Genomic DNA, 18,801 nt, shown 5'->3' on the forward strand with positions numbered 1-18,801 from the left:
CTGATGGATGGGGAAAACATCACTTAGGGGCTTTTCTTCATAATCACTAGATTTCGAAGCCATAAATGCCTGTACCACGCTGGAAGCAGAAGCACTGCGAAGGAAGGCATAGACACAAAAACACCTCTGGGCCGTGGCTGGTGTGAATACAAGGAGAGTCTTTGAGCCACTGACAGATTTCAAGAATGTCCACACACACACAGCTCTTCCAAAAGCAGGTACTGGGAACTCCAGCCCCGGCTGGAAGACCACACTGTCTCAAGTTATGCCTGTCACCCAGAGCAACTAAAACCACTCACTATCCGGCTGGTGATCCCACCGACAAACCAACCCCTCTGGTCCAAGTTCCCCACCTCCTCCCGCAGAAGCCAGAGAGGGAGATGGAAAAGTTTGGGGAGTAGTCCCCGGCTCACCCGAAGAGCATTTTTTCATTCCTCAGCCAGCCACTCTCAGGTGTTCAGAGAGGGAGGATGACATCCGGACAGTCCTCTGGCCACTCCTCCCCCGGGGCCGATTATGAAACTCCGGACACTTTGTACCTCACCCCGCTAGTTAGTCCTCAGTCCCCAGGCCCCTCCCCAGACTTATAAAGTCCGCAGCGCGGGCCTCCGGAGCTCACTTGCCCGACAGGCCGGATGTCAGAGGGAATCCCGGCCGACGCGTGACCCCGCAGCTCCCGCAGCGCCCGCCGCGCCGGCCGCGCCCACGCCCCGCACACGCTCACCCCGCGAGGAGGATGGAGCCGCGCCGCGCCCGCGGGGTCCCCGCGCTGCTGCTCTGCCTGGGTGAGTGCCGCGCTCTCTCCCGCCACGGGAGCCTAGACCAAGGCGGCCCAGGGGCAGCTGTCGCTTGACAAGTACCGAGCTTTCCACCAGACTCAAGTGTACTCCATTTCGAACGACGTCTCCTGTTAGGCGAGTCGGTCTTTCCCTCCAGCAGGGGATGGAACAGAGTGGGGTAGGGGGCTGGTATTCAAAATACCTTTCACTGATAACTGAACTTGGCCTCTGTGTTCTGCGTGAATTACTATAGTTCCGTATTAGGCGAAATAAAAAGTTGAAAAGATTTTTTTTTTCTTTTGAAAATCTGACAGTTCTAGAAATCCAAAGACACGGGAAAACCGGGGTGGGGGAGGGGACAGGAGGCGGGAGTGCGGACAAGACCTGCGTCTATAAAAGACCTTTGGGGAAGAAATGCTATTCCTCTTGTCTTGCCTTCAGTTCTCTAAATCAAGCCGGGTTAAGCTTCGGGGGGCGGTGGCGCGCGCAGGTGCCCGCGTCGCTGAAGCTCCAGACTCGGCGGAATGAAGACGCAGTTTGCATACCTGGAGCGGGAGGGACCTGCGCACGTCCCGGTGCTCCTGGAGGCCCCTAGACCTCAACACCTGCTGCTTCCGCTTTCCCCCGCGGTCCGCGCCCCGGGGGGGCTGGTCAGGCTCTTTACACTTGCTGCTATTTGCACCCTATAGTCTGCAATGGCTGATCGTACTTTAACGCATGTCTTCTTATTTGAGGTAATTTAGTTCCTGTGGACAGGGGGAAAAAAAATCTTTATGTAAGTCTCCTGGTTTAAAAAACATATATTGCTAATTTCTAAACTTCAAGAGGAATTTGGAGCTGTATGTGAAAATTGTAATAAGGAAATGAAGGCTGCCAATCTCGCTTTCTTTCTGGAGTTGCAATGAGCCAGTTCCCCTAACTCTACCTGTGTAGGATGTGACAGTTAAATTGTTATTTCAACACGCCTTATCTCAGGGGTTGGGAAACCTAATGACATGCATACTATGCATAGTTGTAACTTACTTGTCCAAGTTCAAGAACCTAGGTGGAAACTGGATCTGTGGTTTCTGCCAAAACTGTACTAAGAATGAACTTGCTAGAAGATTCTCAGTAAATAATGTGGCTTTGCTATCTTTGTTTTGAAGTCTCTGTGCAAAGAATGAATTTACAAAGGTGACAGTCTTCCTAGAGTTGGAAATTAACCTAGAGGTCAGAATAGCTTAGCGCTTTTTTTTCCCACCTGTAAGGTTCCTCTGAACAATGTAAGTGTCTGTTCTGGGCCACTCATTGAATATTCCAATTTGAGACAGCAAGAGCCTATGAATAACCTGGTCACTACCCACCTAGCATATGTGTCGTGTGTGTTTTTGTTGTCATGAAAGTGCTTAACTCCTTTATTGCATTACTTAATTATAGTTCATCTGTTTCATCAGCTGCCAAGCCCATTTCCAAATGAGCTAGGTCAGTTTCTGTTTTCCCAGTTTGTTTAGATATTTCTCTGCCACCAGGAAAGTTCCTGTTTGAAGTTCTGTATCATATCTCTACACTCTATTCAGGTATGCAAGTCCAATAGTCTTATTCCAAAGCACATGGCAAAAAGGCAAGGCCACCTTTCTGAAATTGCACGCCCCCCCCCGACAAAAGATTACCTAGAAATACTTTCCCCAAATGTCTGTCCTTCAAAAGGAGGAGACATTTATTTTAGATTTCAGCAAATATTTTATTATTGCTTTTTTTATGGAATTTATGTGTATTTATGTCTGTGGATAAAATACAGATACTTTAATTTCCACCCTCTGCCTCCAAAACATGCAGATTTAAATTGCTACACACACCCCACAATCATTTGGTTACCTTTACATTTTATAAATATTTGAGGTTGATGTCCTTACTTTATATATTGAGAAACTATTACGCACTGTCCCGTAGAAAAGCAGAGCTACACTGAAAAAGTTCTCACCCGGGTTTGCTGGCACTTTTAGCTTACTCAACATTAAGTAAAAAGGTTGAGATACCTCAAACTGGATAATACATTTCTAAATAATATATAATTTAAAAGTTAAATTATCATTTCTAATCTTGTGATTGTTCTAGAATGAAGAAGAGAAATTTTTCTCTTGAGTTCTGCAATTAATGTTTAGGGGCTCTTGATCTAAACATCAGACATGTTCACTGATACCTAAATGGGCTTTTGAGCATGTTCTTCAGTGATAGATCCAAGACAATTTATCCCCTGCTTCATTGCACAATGACAGAGAATTGAGCAGAATAAGCATTCTTTCTTGAAATCTGGGAGGCACAGATCTCAATGAGGCAATGGCTCACCTCAGATCTTTTCTTTTGACCCTGAGAGTTTATGAGCTGCCCGGTGTTGGCACAACCTGAGATGACACATCATAGGCAGAAACATGACAAACCTCTCTGGTCTGGATTTTGACCCAGGTACCCTAGCCATCGTCTTGCCATATGAACAAACTTGGGTAATTGGGATGTGTGATTCAGCGCTGAGGCCCAAATCCAGGAGTTGGGGAGGGAACTAACAGTTACCAAATGCCTACTGTGAGCCAACCATGTTGCGTGTGAGGTGTTTTCCATTGTATCGTCTCCTTTACTCCTTAAAATAACTATATGAGGTAGGTTTGATTAGCCCAGTTTGACAAGTGAAGAAACTGAGGCTCAGTGAAGTCAGATACCTTACAAGGACTGAGAGATAGCAAATGTCAAGGTCATTCTGGAGCAATGTGTAAAGAGCCAGAGGTTCTCAGAGTTATCAGGAGCGTAATAAAAGTAACCGGTTCTAGTAGAGAAGTTCCAGAGCAGTCTTAGAACCAGTTATGGGGACAAGTATATGTGTGAGAATGGCGCTTTATGGTATCACTCAAAATCAGGCACAGAAAAGATGTGATTATTTCCTTAAGCGCTGCTAAAATGTGTTAAATATTTGCTTAACCGATATTCAGCATTTTTAATACCCAGGAAATGACTTTTATTATGAAGCGATCATTGACATCAGTGGACTGAGGCCTTTGTTTCTATTTTTATATTTTCCTAGCTGTATATTAAGTAAAGCAATCAAGGAGAAGGAAACCCACATCCTTTTTATTCTCTGGATCACTCACAATATTGTGAATTGAATGTAGTATCGATAAGGGATCAGGTTGGAATCTACAGCACACTTCTATTAACAGTGAGGAAATAGACATACTTCTTTGGTTAAAAAAAAGTGCAATATTCACATAGTCACTTTGGAAAACTTGAATTTGAATGTCTTCTGTTCTTTTTTGCCCAAGAATCTCCCATTTCCTCGTTAATAATCACCCAGGAGATGCAAATGTCATGTAAGAAATCCTCTTTAAAGAGACTGTAAATTAAGGGTGGCTTCCTCATCTGTCAGTCTTCACTCTGAATGTAGACCTATGCAAATTGTCTAATTCATAAGGCTGTAACTATTGTTGGGAACATTCCTTCAGAAGACAATGGAAGACTCCCCAAAGCTGCACTAGGAGAGCTCCTCGGGGAGGAGCACCCTGACAACCACTGCCTTGGTATGACAATTCTGGAACCTTTGGAAAAATGAAGTAATGCGACAGACTGAGTGTCCTCTGGCGATGCAGTTTACGTAAGACTGGATGTCTGGTTACAGGGCAAATAAAGGCTCAGTAACATTCTAGGTTAAAGTAATGATTTAATTAGCTGGGATACTATTTATAATACACAAGACAACTTGATAGGTGTTCAGAAAAAAATGTTAACCCTTAATTATTTGGGTCAAAAATCTTGCATTTTAAATTTGAGGCATGAAAGTGAGTTAAATACAAATCCTCAGGATAAGGGGTAAAGCCTCTTTTTCTCATATATATGTATAAATATATATGTGTGTGTACATATATATACACACACATATGTGTGTCAAACTTTACAGTTTTGCATCAAGACATAGTATATAGAATACAGGTTTCACACCCCAGTTCATTTCATACTTTAGGAAAGATTTCTTCCTCTTTTAGCCTCAGTTTTCTCATCTGTAAAACTGAGATCATAGTAACTCTGTCGTCCGGTTATTGTATATGGATATTATAAGATTGTAGCATTAAAAATAATGAAAAACACTTGAAATTACAGCTGTTATCAATAGCAGCAAGTGCTTTTTGAGAAAAATGCCTCATTTGATCTTTACAATAACTCCTTTTTAGCCAGGAAAGGTGTTATTATTCCCAGTTTACAAATGAGAAAACAGACTTAAAAAGAAGTTAGTTACCCAGCGTGTAAGGATCCATTTTGGATATGCTGTACTGTCTACTGTGGTTGCTCCCAACTCCCTTTTCACTTTTGGTGAAAGTTCTGCGTATCCTTTAAGACTGAAGAAAAATATCAAGCCTTCCCTGATAGCCCCCTCCATCTTTCCCTCACCACTGGAAGACAGATGTGCAATCCGTCCCCCACCCCTTTGCCTGTCTCGGAATCCTCCTGTCCTGACCTTGTCACGTCACACTGTAAGTGTGCATCTGGCCCTGTGTCTCCTAACTGGTGCTGTACTTGGCTTTTCTCATTTACATTGTAACAGACTTAGGTTAATCACTCAATAAATGTCTTTGGATGGAAGATTAGAATGGTACTTTATTTAGATAGTTCTCAGCACTATGTTTTGACTCAAATAGCTCTTCTTTGAAAATGTGCTTGAGAAGCAAAATATTTGGGCTGAGCAATAGTTTTTGAAAATTCAATTCTGTTTAATAATAAAGTTGAATACTTTTTCTTACCTATTTTTCCCATTTCTATCTATTAACGTAGTTTGTATTCACTGATGGTATGCCTAACAAAATGTAAGTATATCAGCACTGTGTGTGTGTGTGTGTGTGTGTGTGTGTGTGTGTGTGTGTGTGAGAGAGAGGGGGAGGGAGGGAGGGAGGTCAGGCGGTGATATGACTGAATGATGGATAGTGAGTAAGAAAAAGAAGAGTATGCTTTAGAAATGAAAGGAAACTTAGAGTAATCTAATGTAAATTCCATCTCCCGTCTACTCCACAGGTGATATTTTCAGAGATAAGGAAACCTAGCTGCAGAGGGATAAACTTAGTATCTGAGGTAGAACTGGACTCCATATCTTATGGGTCTACTGAATGGTTTTTCAGCCTTGGGTCTGTTTACATTATGGACTGGATAATTCTTTGTTGTGGACTGTCCTATGCATTGCAGGGTGTTTAGCAGTAATCCTGCCTCTACACACTAGATGTCAGTAGCACCCCTCCCACCCGGAACTGTAACACCCAAAAATGTCTCCAGACATTGCTAAATGTCTCTGGTTGACAAAATTACTCCAGGGTGAGAAGCACTAGCTAATGTGTTTTCCATTGCGGTAATACATTGCCACTCATAATTCACAGTTTGAATAATCAGTGCTTGAGTTACCAAGACAAATAAAATTCATATTAACGGTAAGCTGGATGCAAATATAAAACCAATTCTAGTGTTAAAAAATCAACTTAGTAATTTTTATGGCTGATTTTAACACTATTTTCCCGGAATAATGATGAATCTGATTTATGACGGAATCATTCGTACTTTCCTCAATCATTGCACTGCTGACCACCCCATGCCTCCTTTCATAACTCTGCTCTTTTGGCTCCCCCAAAGACTGAACTTCCTTTTCTCACCAGTCTCCTTGGCCATTTCTATCCACTCCTTATCACCTCCTTCCCAGAGTTCTATTATTTTCTGTTCCATACTATTTCCCATGGAACGTTTGAATGACTCATGCCTTTAAAGGTAATATTTCCTCATATGACTTTCCAATAAACTCCACCAACTCCATTCTTATTGTTTTACTCAAGATGTGTTTTCCCAAGTACCTCATAAATATAAATAAGTGATATATGAACTAAAAACTCAAATTCCTTCTCGCGTTATGTCCTCCTTCATGTCCACCAGCTGCGGATGCCACCCCAAGCCTGCTGTCCTGCCTGTGTGGTCTACTCTTTGAATGGCACCACCTTCGTTGGCGTTTTCTGGCCAGAAGCTTGGCATCATCTGTGAATTCTCTCCTTCCCTCGCCACCCCCTGCAGTCTAGCCTCATTAACTCTAGTTAGAACAGGAGCTATGTCCTTTGCGTCAGTTTTCCTTTCAACATCTTGCATATAGAAAAATCTCAGTAGCTATTTATTGATCAAATATTATTAGAGACGTAGTTACCAAGAGTAAGTATAAGCTAAGCTGCTCTCCTTCTTTCCCATTTATCAGTATAATTAGCCCTTCTCACCCTACTATCATACTACGGATGCACTCCTCACGAAAACTGAAGACTCTAGTCTTAACCAAAAAAATATATTTTCACAAAATAAAATTTCTTAGCAGCTTCCATTGGGCTAGGGGCATGACACAGATTCTCAATGAAATATAGTTAACTTTAAGGCTTTTTTTTTGATATGAATTTTTTTTTTCAATATTTATTTATTTATTTGGCTGTGCTGGGTCTTAGTTGCGGCATGGGAACTCTTAGTTGCGGCATGTGGGTTCTAGTTCCCTGACCAGGGATCAAACCTGCTCCCCCTGCATTGGGAGCATGGAGTCTTAGCCACTGGACCACCAGGGAAGTCCCAAGGCTTTTAAAATTATCTTTTATGTACTCATTTTCTCCTCTCTCTCTCTTTTTTTTTTATGCTTACTGATTAAAACTCTATCCTTTTGCAAATTCATTTTTGGCAGTAGGCTTCTATAAAGAATGAATGATATGATAGTCAGTATGCTTCTAAAAATGTCATTAAATTTTCAAAGCTGTAGGCCACAATATGGAATGATGAAAAAAAGGCAAATGACAAACACTGATAATCCAAACTGTTGCTTTAGAATAGTTTTTGAGACAATAATGAAATTGTAATTTAAATTTCTGAATTGGATGAATAGGGATAGGTGTGAGAAGCAAGATAGAAGGGAGTGAGTATAGAAAAGGTTCTAAAAAAGACCTTCCCTTGTAACATTATCTTAAAGAAAAAAATATATTTTCAATAGATCATTTGAAATAATACTGTAGAGATGAATCTTTGATTTTAGGAGGTGCAAGTTTCATATTTAGAGTTCTTAGTCACAAAATTCCCAAACACCCGGATTAGTACAAATTGCATCCTTTATACAATAGTTAATACACTTTCTCCTGAATTATGAGAGCATTAAGTGTAGTATTATATGATCGTTAAAATATATAAGCACTTTGATGTATGAATTAGAAATTACTACCAGAATTGAAGAGTTTAATTTAATGTCTCTGAATTGAAAAACATGGCCTGTTAAATTTTTTCTTGACAGTTGACAAGGAAGATCTTATGGCTATATTTGAAATTGAAACTAAAAAGAAAGATTTATTTGTAACCTGTTATGTCAATCAGGTTTCATCCTGTTATCCTGTTTTTATCTCAAATAGTTATTGTTGGCTTTTACATGTGATTTTGAATGAAGCTTAGTGATAAGGTTAACACTGAAAAACTGTAGGAAGAAAATGATTGTTGGTAGGAAGCAAGATTTATGATCTATAGACGTATATTATGATATATATATATTTTTTTTTTCAGAGAATAACAGGCTGAAAAATAGGCTGTTACTAGAAAGTACTGACAGTAGTTATTTTCAGTGTCTGATGTGATAAAGAGTTTATAGTTAGTTTGACCAAGTGGAGCAAGACTTTATCTAATAGTGGAATATAAGACAAAAAGGCATCTGGAAATGGTAAAGGCATATTCACTCCTTGAAGGTATACAGGACCTAACAAGCCTGCTATGTTGCAGACAAATCCTAAAATGACAGACCGCCCTGGAAGAAGGTAGAAAATTAACAGTCCATGAGTAGGTAGGAATGTGACCACAGCAAAAGGGTGAACAAAGCGGATTGTGCTGCCTGTTTGGGCTGGGCAAATACTATGATTCATTATGAGTTTGTTGTTCTGGTCTAAATATCCTAAAAGGTGAAATTGGAAAATAAGGTGCATTCTTTTCATTCTGTAACCTATGTCATTTTATTTTGGGTCATTTTTATTGGCTAGATTGTTATTCAGGGAAGCAACTTTATCTCTGAGAATTGCAGTTGATTACTGAGGAATGGGCTTGGTCAGCCAGCCACCAAATCTCAGCCTCCTTCTCGATGGCCCCTCAGTGTGGCCATAAGGAAACAAGGACAAAAGAAACCACATGCAAAAAAAAAGGACGCTTTCTACCTCTGACAGTCCTCCTGACTATCAGGCAAGCACTTCTCACTTAGTGCCCCAGGGCCCACGACATTTAGTGTCCCCCCTCCCGCAGTGATGGTACTCAACCACTCCCACGCGCTGTCCTCAATATTGGTTAAGGTGTAGGCTCGGCCTTGACTCACGGAGTAGAGGTGATTTGTATCCTGTGAGTCACCAGTGCAACTTCCTGCTGGCGCATTTGAGATTTCATTGAAACAAATCTCTGAAAGATGAAGGTAGAGAGATGAGTAGGTGAGCTTTAGATTCCTGAAACCCATTTGGAAATTTGACAGAAATAATGGCCAGTAGAGGAATTTTTGTTTTCATAACATTATTGAAATAGAAGTTCCCATGGCCAGTTTTGAGTTTACAGATTATCATTTAACACAGAATTCCTCTGTATCTTTGTTACCAATGTAGAGCTTGCCACCAGATCTGTTTTCTGACACACTGACACTATCCAAAATCTTTAATATCATAGGAATTATTTTCTTAGGAGGGACCCATGGTCAAGATCGAAAACTCAAATATAAGATTTGCAATTGAATTACAGAGAGATCATTATATTCAAATAACACTAAAGTCATGAAAAACCAAAAGATTAAGGAAATATATGGGTAGGATTTTAGCATCTATTCCTTCCCTGCATGACTTTAATGAGCAGTGATTTATAAGGGTGACAGGATGCTGGATATCAAAATTCTCCATGGGTGGACTTTTTCAATCTTTTGATCACTCCCACTTACTCTACCCCATTTTGCAAAGCCCTGGAACAGAGGTGAGGTTGAGAAAAGCTTGAGGACCACTGCTTTTAAGCAGTAGAGCTGTGTAGATGGACACATGATTTAGAACCAATTTTGATAGTTTATTGGCTACATACATCTATGATGGAACTGCAGTCTAAACACTTTCATTTGAGGATAGCGTTTAATATTATTTACAAGTCCATCTGTGAAATACCCGGATGTTGGATTAATGTACCAAGTCTCACAGAAACCATCCTGAGCGATGGACTATGTCCAAGGGAGCGTCATAGATTAGGACAGCCCAGTTTTTGTGGAGGCACGCCCTGTCCTGAACATTCTTTAATTCACAAAGGCAAATATTTCACGTGTGGCCTGATCAACTGGAACAAAGTTTCCAACAGTGGAAAAACTAACAATATGAAAAACCTTTGAGGAAAAAAAAAAGAATAATAAACAGCACCTCAAAGCAATTAGCTGGATTCTATAGTAATCGTAGGTTGCATTTGTAAGCAATTTGGAACAGGATAAGCTAGTGTCTGATTTATGCAAAGTATGAAGAAATGATCCTTTGCAAAGAGAGAAATGTGCATTTGCACAATGGCCTTTTTGCAGTGGGAGAATTGATAATATCTCCTCCCATTAGTTAAAGAAGCATGGAGGAATAGGAGTGTCAGGGATATCTAGAACTCCAGTTTGTGTTGAGCAGACTGTATAAATTAAAGGGGGGTAATTCTTCAATAGTGAAAGTGTATGGCAAAATTATATTGAGAAGTAGAACAAAATTGGCTTGGGTGAGAATCTAGCTAATTCACACTAGAAAGCTATGGGGACAAAGTTATCCTTTTCCATCTCTGTTCAACTGACAGTGGAATCCAAACTTTAGCCTTTTTTTTTTTGTCACTTAAGAAAGAAGATGTTTTTCCCTGTAAGAGCAATTGAAGCATCATTTACTGTAGGAGAACTATGGAGTGCGGAGGAGATAATTCTAAACTTTTCAAAAGATATTTTCAAATATTGAAAGTTTATGAGACGATGTCAAAGGATGGACTCAACTCTTATCTCCTATGGTCACTAGATAATTGGTCTTGAACAAGACATTTAATTTAACTACACTGAGGCTGTTTGGAGCTAATAACTACTTCATAGGACTGTTATCAGTGTCAAGTTTGAAACATTATGAAATTACAAATTATGGTGCTTGTGTGTAGTTTAATTTTTAATTTTAGTTTTACCCAAATCATATGCAGTTTGCTTAACATATACACACCTCCTCTGATTGTGTAAAAATAAAATAAAATTCTTTATTATATAGATTAATTATCCTTTAAAATACCAAGTACAGAGAGATTTATAACATTGTTATAGACCAGTAGAGGGCACTATCCACATATACTACTGCTAAAACCAGAGGCTGGGTGTTGAGTGGCATGGAACATTCATGAGTCTCTCGTATGCTAGATGTTTCAGAAAAAATACCATTTAATTCTCCCCAAAACTCTAGGGAAAAGTGGAGATCCAGAGAACTTAATTTATTTGTCCATAATTACATAGATCAAGTTTTCTCCCAGGATTGCCTTTCTACCATACTTTGCTGCCTCCTTGTGGGGTTAAATGCTCTGCTGCAGTTATATTTATCTGAGTTTGTTCCCTGTGATGTCCATTATACTCTAGTATTGTTGCCTGTTTCCAAATTCTGTAACGTGGCCCATTAACAACATTGCTATGTACTCTTGGGAAAGTTACTTAAACTCTTTACTTCTCACTTTTCTTGTATGTCTAATGAGGAGAACAGTAGTATCTTTTTCAAAGAGTCACCGAGTGGATTAAATGAGACAGTATAGGTAAGGAGGGTAAAACTATGCCCACATGTAGTATGTGATCAAGAAATGTTAACTGCTGCCAACTACTACCACCACCATCAATAATGTTTCTTATATAATATCACACATATAACCTGGAAAGAGTGAGTGAAGAGCAAATACATGACTCCAAAGACAAAGAGTAGAACTCTCTTCAGTAAACACCTGTGCAATTAAAAGGATTCTTCTTATTCTTTCTATGTAATTCAGAAAACCACTTGAGTCATTCTGGTACTTGTTTCCCAACATTCGTCTTTTCAGTGGAGACACACGATGAAATGCCTTGTTTAAACTCTTACTGGGAGGACAGAAACTGGATTCAAGGGCACAGTGTGGTTCATCTAGCATGTATGTTCCTTCCCATATTAGATAAGATATATTCTGACTTTACTTAGATTACATTTTATTCCTTAAAATCTACTTTAATGCATAATGCAAAGAGTAACTTAGGTACTTAAATCAACAACTGATGTATCTTAGGTTGAGCATCCTGTTTAGTTGTGACCATCAATAGAAACTGAGTTTTATTTGAAGACTTCTTTGCAACAGGTTCTGCCTTGGACCAGCGTTCTGAACTCATCATGCAGTAAAACGGTTTGAAATTTTCCAATTTTCCAACTGCCAAGCTTCTTAAGAAATCAAACTTTAAAATCAGGTCTTTGAAAAGGTTACTGTGAAATGTTTAGAGTAGGTCAAATCTATAACTCTGAATGTAATGCCAAGTCTTTTACCTTTGGACAGAAGAGGTGGGGGTTCATTTATTTTCAATGATATGCCTGTTTCCATGAGTTATTTTCTTTTATGGTTTCAGTGGATCAAATTCTTGAAATAATTAAAAGAACTTTATAAATACTGTAATTTTGTGGAAATCTGCTCAGGGTTTCTTTCCTTGAAGCATTGGTTATATATTTCCTTTTTCTCCGTAAATAGGTTTCCATCTTCTACAAGCAGTTCTCAGTACAACTGTGATTCCTTCATGTATCCCAGGAGAGTCCGAAGATAACTGCACAGCTTTAGGTAAGCCCAGCTTTGTCAATGTTGCATCAAAGAATTAAACATTCTTAACAGAAATATAAATTCAAAGACTATACATATGTGATGGTGGAATAAAGGGGGGAATAGCTGCTGTATTAACAAAAGAACCCAATGAACTAGCTATCTGGAGAAATTATATGAAGGAATAGTTGGAGGCAGAGGGACTGGGCATCTAGTTACATGTAAAGATTTGATCTTAAAGAGACGGGGAACAAAGAAAATCAGATTCCCTTTGGTCATTTCAGAGCTTTGCTGTGAAACCATCGTGAGGGGCTCTATCCCAGGCAAAATAGGAAAATTTAAGCTTTATACACAGTAGACAATCAATATATTTTGCTGTTATTTTTTGTAAAAGGAATAAATGATGTCCTTTATTTTGAGTCACAGCATTCATTCAGAAAATATCTATGGAGTACTTAATACATACCAAACACCATGCTTAGGCATAGAGTTACAAAGATAAGTGGTGCATGGTCTTATCTTTGGGCCCCAGAGCTCTCTGGATGTGGTTCAAGAGAGATCTGCTTTATATTCAGTCTGAGTCCCAAGTTATCCTGAGGAACCAGAGTATTTCCTGCAAAAACTTCACCTCCTTCCTTGTCCTTCCTCATTGCGCTCTCTAGAGGTTTGGTCGGCTTCACTCCCTATTTTTGGCTATTTGAACAAGAGTATTACCATCAAGATGCTTTGTTTGATTATTTCATAGAGATCTTTCACAGTTTAGTAATTAAAACATTCTCAAGTGAATTTTATGTGTGGGTTGCAACACTATTCTAAAGAAGCTACTATTTTCATTGTTGTATTTGTGTAACCGAGGCATTTATAACTCAGGATTTGTGTATTTCATGTTCAGGTCTCATTATTAGAGACGTTGATAGATTTCCCAAACCCCAAAGTTTGGGAACGCACACCAAAACAAGCCTTGTTGGGTTCAAACCCACTATAGATTTAAGCTCTCTTTAATTAATGTATTCAGCTTGCAGTTGCTTTGAGATTAACGAATGTCAGAATTATTTTGATATTTGAAAAAAAAAGACAACTATGTTTGGACAAGTAGATAACTGTGAAGGATCATTATATGTGTGTGTGTGTCTTCAGCTTACCTCTTCTATCCTTAAACATTGTCTTCTGAGTATTTTATCCCCAGGTTTTATTTTGTTTTGTTTACTCTGTTGGACATTTTCCTTGGGGGTCCAGTGTTTGTTTATTGGTCTAGGCAGTGTGATAACTAGAGGGACTTTTTGTCCTGAAAATACCTGACCTGCTTTGTTCCAGTAGTTCAGTGGTTACTATTATGAGAGGGTGATTAATACTTCAAAAAAAGCAGCAGAATATGTTCCACTTTCCATTTCATTCACAGTTCAGACAGAAGATAATCCACGTGTGGCTCAAGTGTCAATAACAAAGTGTAGCTCTGACATGAACGGCTACTGTTTTCATGGACAGTGCATCTACCTGGTGGACATGAGTGAAAATCACTGCAGGTAATATGCCAAATGTTCTCTCTCTTTTTTATTTTTTCAACAATTATTATTTCCGTGTGCTGCAGTTTATATGTACTATTAGAAACTTCATTAAGTGAGATTTTTTTTTAAGTTAAGGAACAAAGAGTAGAACAAATAGTAGTTATCAGATTATACAGATACTTCAGGGGTACAGAATGGGGAGGGCTTCAGATTCCTTCTTCTCACACTTGCCACAATAGCAGCTCAGCCTTTAATCTTCTCACTGCGCTTACATGTCAGCCATTGTTATAAGAATCGATTCTGCTGATTTAGACAAAAAGCACTTCAAACCTGCAAGACGCCATTGTCAGCCACCCTGGCAGCTGAACCAGACTGTCATTTAATATAACAGCTGAGCTTGAGAGCTGTGTGGGGCTCTTTTATCAAAATTGGACCAGATTTAAGATCAGTCTCTGCATTCATCTTTACAACTTTTGGCAAACCTTGTTAATACCTTGCATTACACTGTGAGATTAGCTCTTACGAAACTAATTCAGAACCATGATTTTTTAAAAAATAATTGTTCTTTCTCTTGCACTGTTCTTTAGATGTGAAGTGGGTTACACTGGTGTCCGATGTGAGCACTTCTTTTTAACCGTCCAAAAACCTCTGAGCAAAGAATATGTGGCTTTGACCGTGATTCTTGTTATCTTATTCCTCATCATAGTCGCTGGTTCCATATACTATTTCTGCACGTGGTAAGTCAGTGTTTTGTTTGTTTGTTTGTTTAACACTCTGCTTTTTTAAATGATCTTCATACAATACACACAAACTGGGTAAAAATATGGCAAAGTGTTATGCAGTGGGATACGATAGACTCTGCACGGATGGTATGGAAAGAGAAGTTTTAGCAGTGGAACATCTGGACTTGACTCTGTTTTTGGCTTTGTTATGTATTATCTCTGTGACCTTATACAACTCAAACTGGGAGTATCAGTTCCTTCCTTTATAAAATACAAATAGAAATCATTATTCTGCATTAATGATAGAACTGCTAACAGTATTGAATAGAACACATGCAAAAGTAAGTCATAAGGCATCATGCTAATATTAAACTTAGCCACTTGTAATTAACTTTTTAGGTCAAGTTTTGTATTTCATAGAACATGCTTTGTAAATTAATAACCCCAGAGACTTAGGATCTTAAAATTTAAGGCAGACTAGTAGAAATGAGTGTCCAGATAATTATAAGAGCTTACTTTTAAAAAATGGTTCGTCAGTCACCCAAATTCCATCTTCACACTCCATTTTCATGCACAATGCTGTACTGATACATGCTGATAACTGAGAAAATGTAGAGTTGGGCATTGAAGCTACTGACAGTATATCAGATTGGCCATTTTTTAGGGTTAGGACCAGGGTATGGGAATAGTACAACTTAGTTAATAATTGCTGCCTTTAAAATGTCTCCATGATATCCTTTTTATTTTGGAAGTGGTACAAATTTTTCAGTATTGATTTGAGTGAATTTTATTTTATTTTTGCTGAAAGTAATGCACTTCTACTTTTGAAGCTTCAAAAGTGTTACTCTTACAATTAAATTTATTTGGTCCATGCTTGATTCTATGTATTCATCAAATTACAATGCCTTTTTCTTTTTTCTCTTTTTTTTTTTTAATTTATTATTTTTTTTGGGGGGTACACCAAGTTCAATCATCTGTTTTTATACACATATTCCCGTATTCCCTCCCTCCTTTGACTCCCCCCCCCCACTCTCCCTCGAGTCCCCCACACCCTCCCTGTCCCAGTCCTCTAAGGCATCTTCCATCCTTGAGTTGAACTCCCTTTGTTATACAACAACTTCCCACTGGCTATCTACTTTACAGTTGGTAGTATATATATGTCTGTGCTACTCTCTTGCTTCGTCTCAGCTTCCCCTTCACCCTCCACCCCCCCAAACCTCGAGTTCTCCAGTCCATTCTCTGCATCTGCGTCCTTGTTCTTGTCTTGTCACTGAGTTCATCAGTACCATTTTTAGATTCCGTATATGTGAGTTAGCATACAATATTACAATGCCTTTTTAATAAATTACAATGCCTTTTTAATCAGGTATGATCACATAACTGAATATCGTTAAAACTGAAATGCCCCTGAAAGATCTTTGACTACAGTCCTTTCTCTCATAAAGATGGGAAAATGAGACCCAGAGAGATAATTTGACATGCGCCAGCTCATCTAGTTGACAAGTAGCTGAATTAAGGCTAAACAAAGGTTTTCTAATCATATTCTTCCACTAAGCAAAAACACTGTACAGTTTCCATAAAACTTCATGCTTCATCTTCAAAATGGGTAGAAAATGAACTCAAAATATTAGGAAGATAGCTTTAATGAATGAGTGAATGAAGATGCTGAATCGCAATAGATTTGTGAATCCCAGCTGGGAGAACTTGGCCAGGTTATATAACCCGTTTGTACTTCATTTTCTTCATCAGTAAACTGAGGATGGTAATGGTAAGCATGAGGGTAAAATAAATCATGAATATTTAGCACTCAGAACATTGTCAGTCACCTAATAAGTGCCCAATAAATAGTAGTTATTTTCATTTTCATTGGTGGTAGCATTATATCAATGTGATGGGTAGAATGTAATAACATAGGGTGATATTCAAAATATTTGTATTATAATAAGAAGGAAAGGAAGGAAGGAAGGAAGGAAGGAAGGGAGGGAGGGAGGGAGGAAGGAAGAGAGGGAAAGGTAAGACAGAGGGAAAAAAAAAGGATAAAACAGCCCAGGATTAAACATGGTCACATGCTCTCCTGGAATTTTACAATTTTCATGGTCATTTGAAAGTCTCTGAGAAGTCCTTTAACAGCATTTCACCATTTCTTCCCAAATTATTTGTCCAGGGAAACGACCCCGTCCTCCCTCCTTTTTCTCTGGCATCCAACCTAAACCTGTTCACCTCTGTCATTTTGGAAACACCATGCTAATGTACCTTTTAGTCCATATATTTGTTTCTTTTGTTAACATACTTCGTTCTTATTACTGTTAACTTCAGCGCTAACGATTTCATTTCTGGATATTTCTAGGTACAGAAATCGAAAAAGTAAAGAACCAAATAGGGAATATGAAAGAGTGACCTCAGGGGATCCGGCGTTGCCACAAGTCTGAATGGTGCCATTAAGCTTATGGGCAGGGATGCACTGCGTACCTGGTTATGTTAATATTCCTATTTTATTAATAATATTTATGTGGGGTCATGTGTTTAGTCAACAGTGATGTATTTTTAATATGCTAAGAAAAGTTTGTATTTTTGTTTTATTTTTGACAGACTATTTGTTCATGTATAATGTATACAAAATATTTAATATAAAAAGAAAATGGATATTTTTGTAAGAAATCATTTCCTGGACTAGATGCTTTATTGAAAACTTTTTGCCTGCTGTACAATGCATAGGTGTGAGTAATGCCTAGTTTGTTGTTCAGGAGGTGTCAGCGAGTGACAGGTTTCTGTAAGCTTAAATATATGGTCGAATCAATTTAATAAGTATATTTTTCTGCTCCTCGAATCAATGATAATTGGTTTGACTATATCACAGTTTGATGTATGAGTTGGCACCAATGTGCCGTGTGTCAAAACAGTAATGCTGTGGGAATTGGGGAGAAGCAAGTATAGATCACGTGCTAAACACTACATGTTTGAAACAATCTAAACCCTGGAGAGCTCTGCTCCCTCCACACGCATCCTTCGCTATAATTTGCTGTTTGTCTGCCTAGAGAGAAGGTGCATGATTCCCTATTTCCACCCACAACTCCTACAGATGCTAGTCACTCATCTAACAGATTCTCCTTAAGAAAATGAATTGAGAACTTAATTGTATATCATCTTAATAGTAGATAATTTATAGCTTCACAGTGTTCTTTTTTTTAGTACAACATTTATGCTAGGTAACTGCTGCTCGTGAGACAATAAAAAAAATCCATTCGTGAAGCCAAAATCTGTGCTTCTTTTTGAGAGTAGTTATGTCTATAGGGACTTGGCTGGAGAATTCTAAGATTAAATCATAGTCCAAAATTTGATGGACTAATTATTTTAAAGTGTAATATAAGACAGTAATTCTATATATCGTCTAAAGAGATCCAAAAGGATATTTCTGTTTCCCACTAATACAGCTGAAGTCAAATGTGCTGTGTAAGATTACATTTTAAATCCTACACATATTTATTGACATCTGCTATATGTAAAGGAGGTCTGCTTATTTTGAGTGATTTTGATTGCTTCAAAGAAAATTTATTGACTAACCAAGAAATCAGCTGCAGTCCATTTATTTTGTTACAAAAAGGGAGTCATATTGGTTTATCTTAAGCATCTCAATTCATATTACATATCTAATTGTAAATAATAGTTTGGGGTGTTTTTAAATCTTTATTTAAGAATGCTTAAAAAGTAACCCCTGTAAAAGTTAAAATTTTATTTATAAATGCATATTAAATAATAAAAAAAGGTATGACACTGATTGCTTTTATGGGTGAAAATAAGTCAAAAAGGAATTGTTTTAATGAGGATAATGCTGAACAAACATAAAAAATGATTGCTATCAACTCCTGTTTCCTACAAACAATGGAAACATTTGGCTCACATTTAGTCTATCTTCCTTATTTCACAGATTTCTCACAAATACATTTCTGGAAAGGGCTATCTATATCCAACATATTGAGAATA

The 18,801-nt window shown here is 38.4% G+C and overlaps 1 protein-coding gene and 1 long non-coding RNA gene across 2 annotated transcripts in view; one reads left to right on the forward strand and one right to left on the reverse strand.

Annotated features, from left to right (window-relative positions):
- The window catches only part of LOC130849002 (uncharacterized), an 80,269-nt gene extending 79,691 nt beyond the window's left edge, over positions 1-578 (reverse strand). The window contains exon 1 of the long non-coding RNA XR_009052649.1: positions 414-578. This is a non-coding gene — a long non-coding RNA (uncharacterized LOC130849002). The remainder of the gene's footprint in view (positions 1-413) is intronic.
- A 5-nt stretch (positions 579-583) lies between these two features.
- Positions 584-18,473, forward strand: EREG (epiregulin). The gene is made up of 5 exons (XM_057727514.1): positions 584-785; positions 12,528-12,614; positions 13,993-14,116; positions 14,686-14,835; positions 17,168-18,473. Exons 1-5 carry the CDS (start codon positions 737-739, stop codon positions 17,247-17,249), a joined length of 492 nt encoding a protein of 163 aa, XP_057583497.1. The 5' UTR covers positions 584-736; the 3' UTR covers positions 17,250-18,473.
- Positions 18,474-18,801: the final 328 nt, after the last annotated feature.

The sequence above is a fragment of the Hippopotamus amphibius genome, chromosome 3, assembly GCF_030028045.1.
Source record: "Hippopotamus amphibius kiboko isolate mHipAmp2 chromosome 3, mHipAmp2.hap2, whole genome shotgun sequence".
Classification (NCBI taxonomy): Eukaryota; Metazoa; Chordata; class Mammalia; order Artiodactyla; family Hippopotamidae; genus Hippopotamus; species Hippopotamus amphibius.

Coding starts and splice junctions, on each gene's coding strand:
- EREG (XM_057727514.1), top strand. CDS start 737: ATGGAGCCGCGCCGCGCCCGCGGGGTCCCCGCGCTGCTGCTCTGCCTG. Junction 12,615..13,992: donor AGATAACTGCACAGCTTTAG/GTAAGCCCAGCT, acceptor TTTCATTCACAG/TTCAGACAGAAGATAATCCA. Junction 14,836..17,167: donor ATATACTATTTCTGCACGTG/GTAAGTCAGTGT, acceptor GGATATTTCTAG/GTACAGAAATCGAAAAAGTA.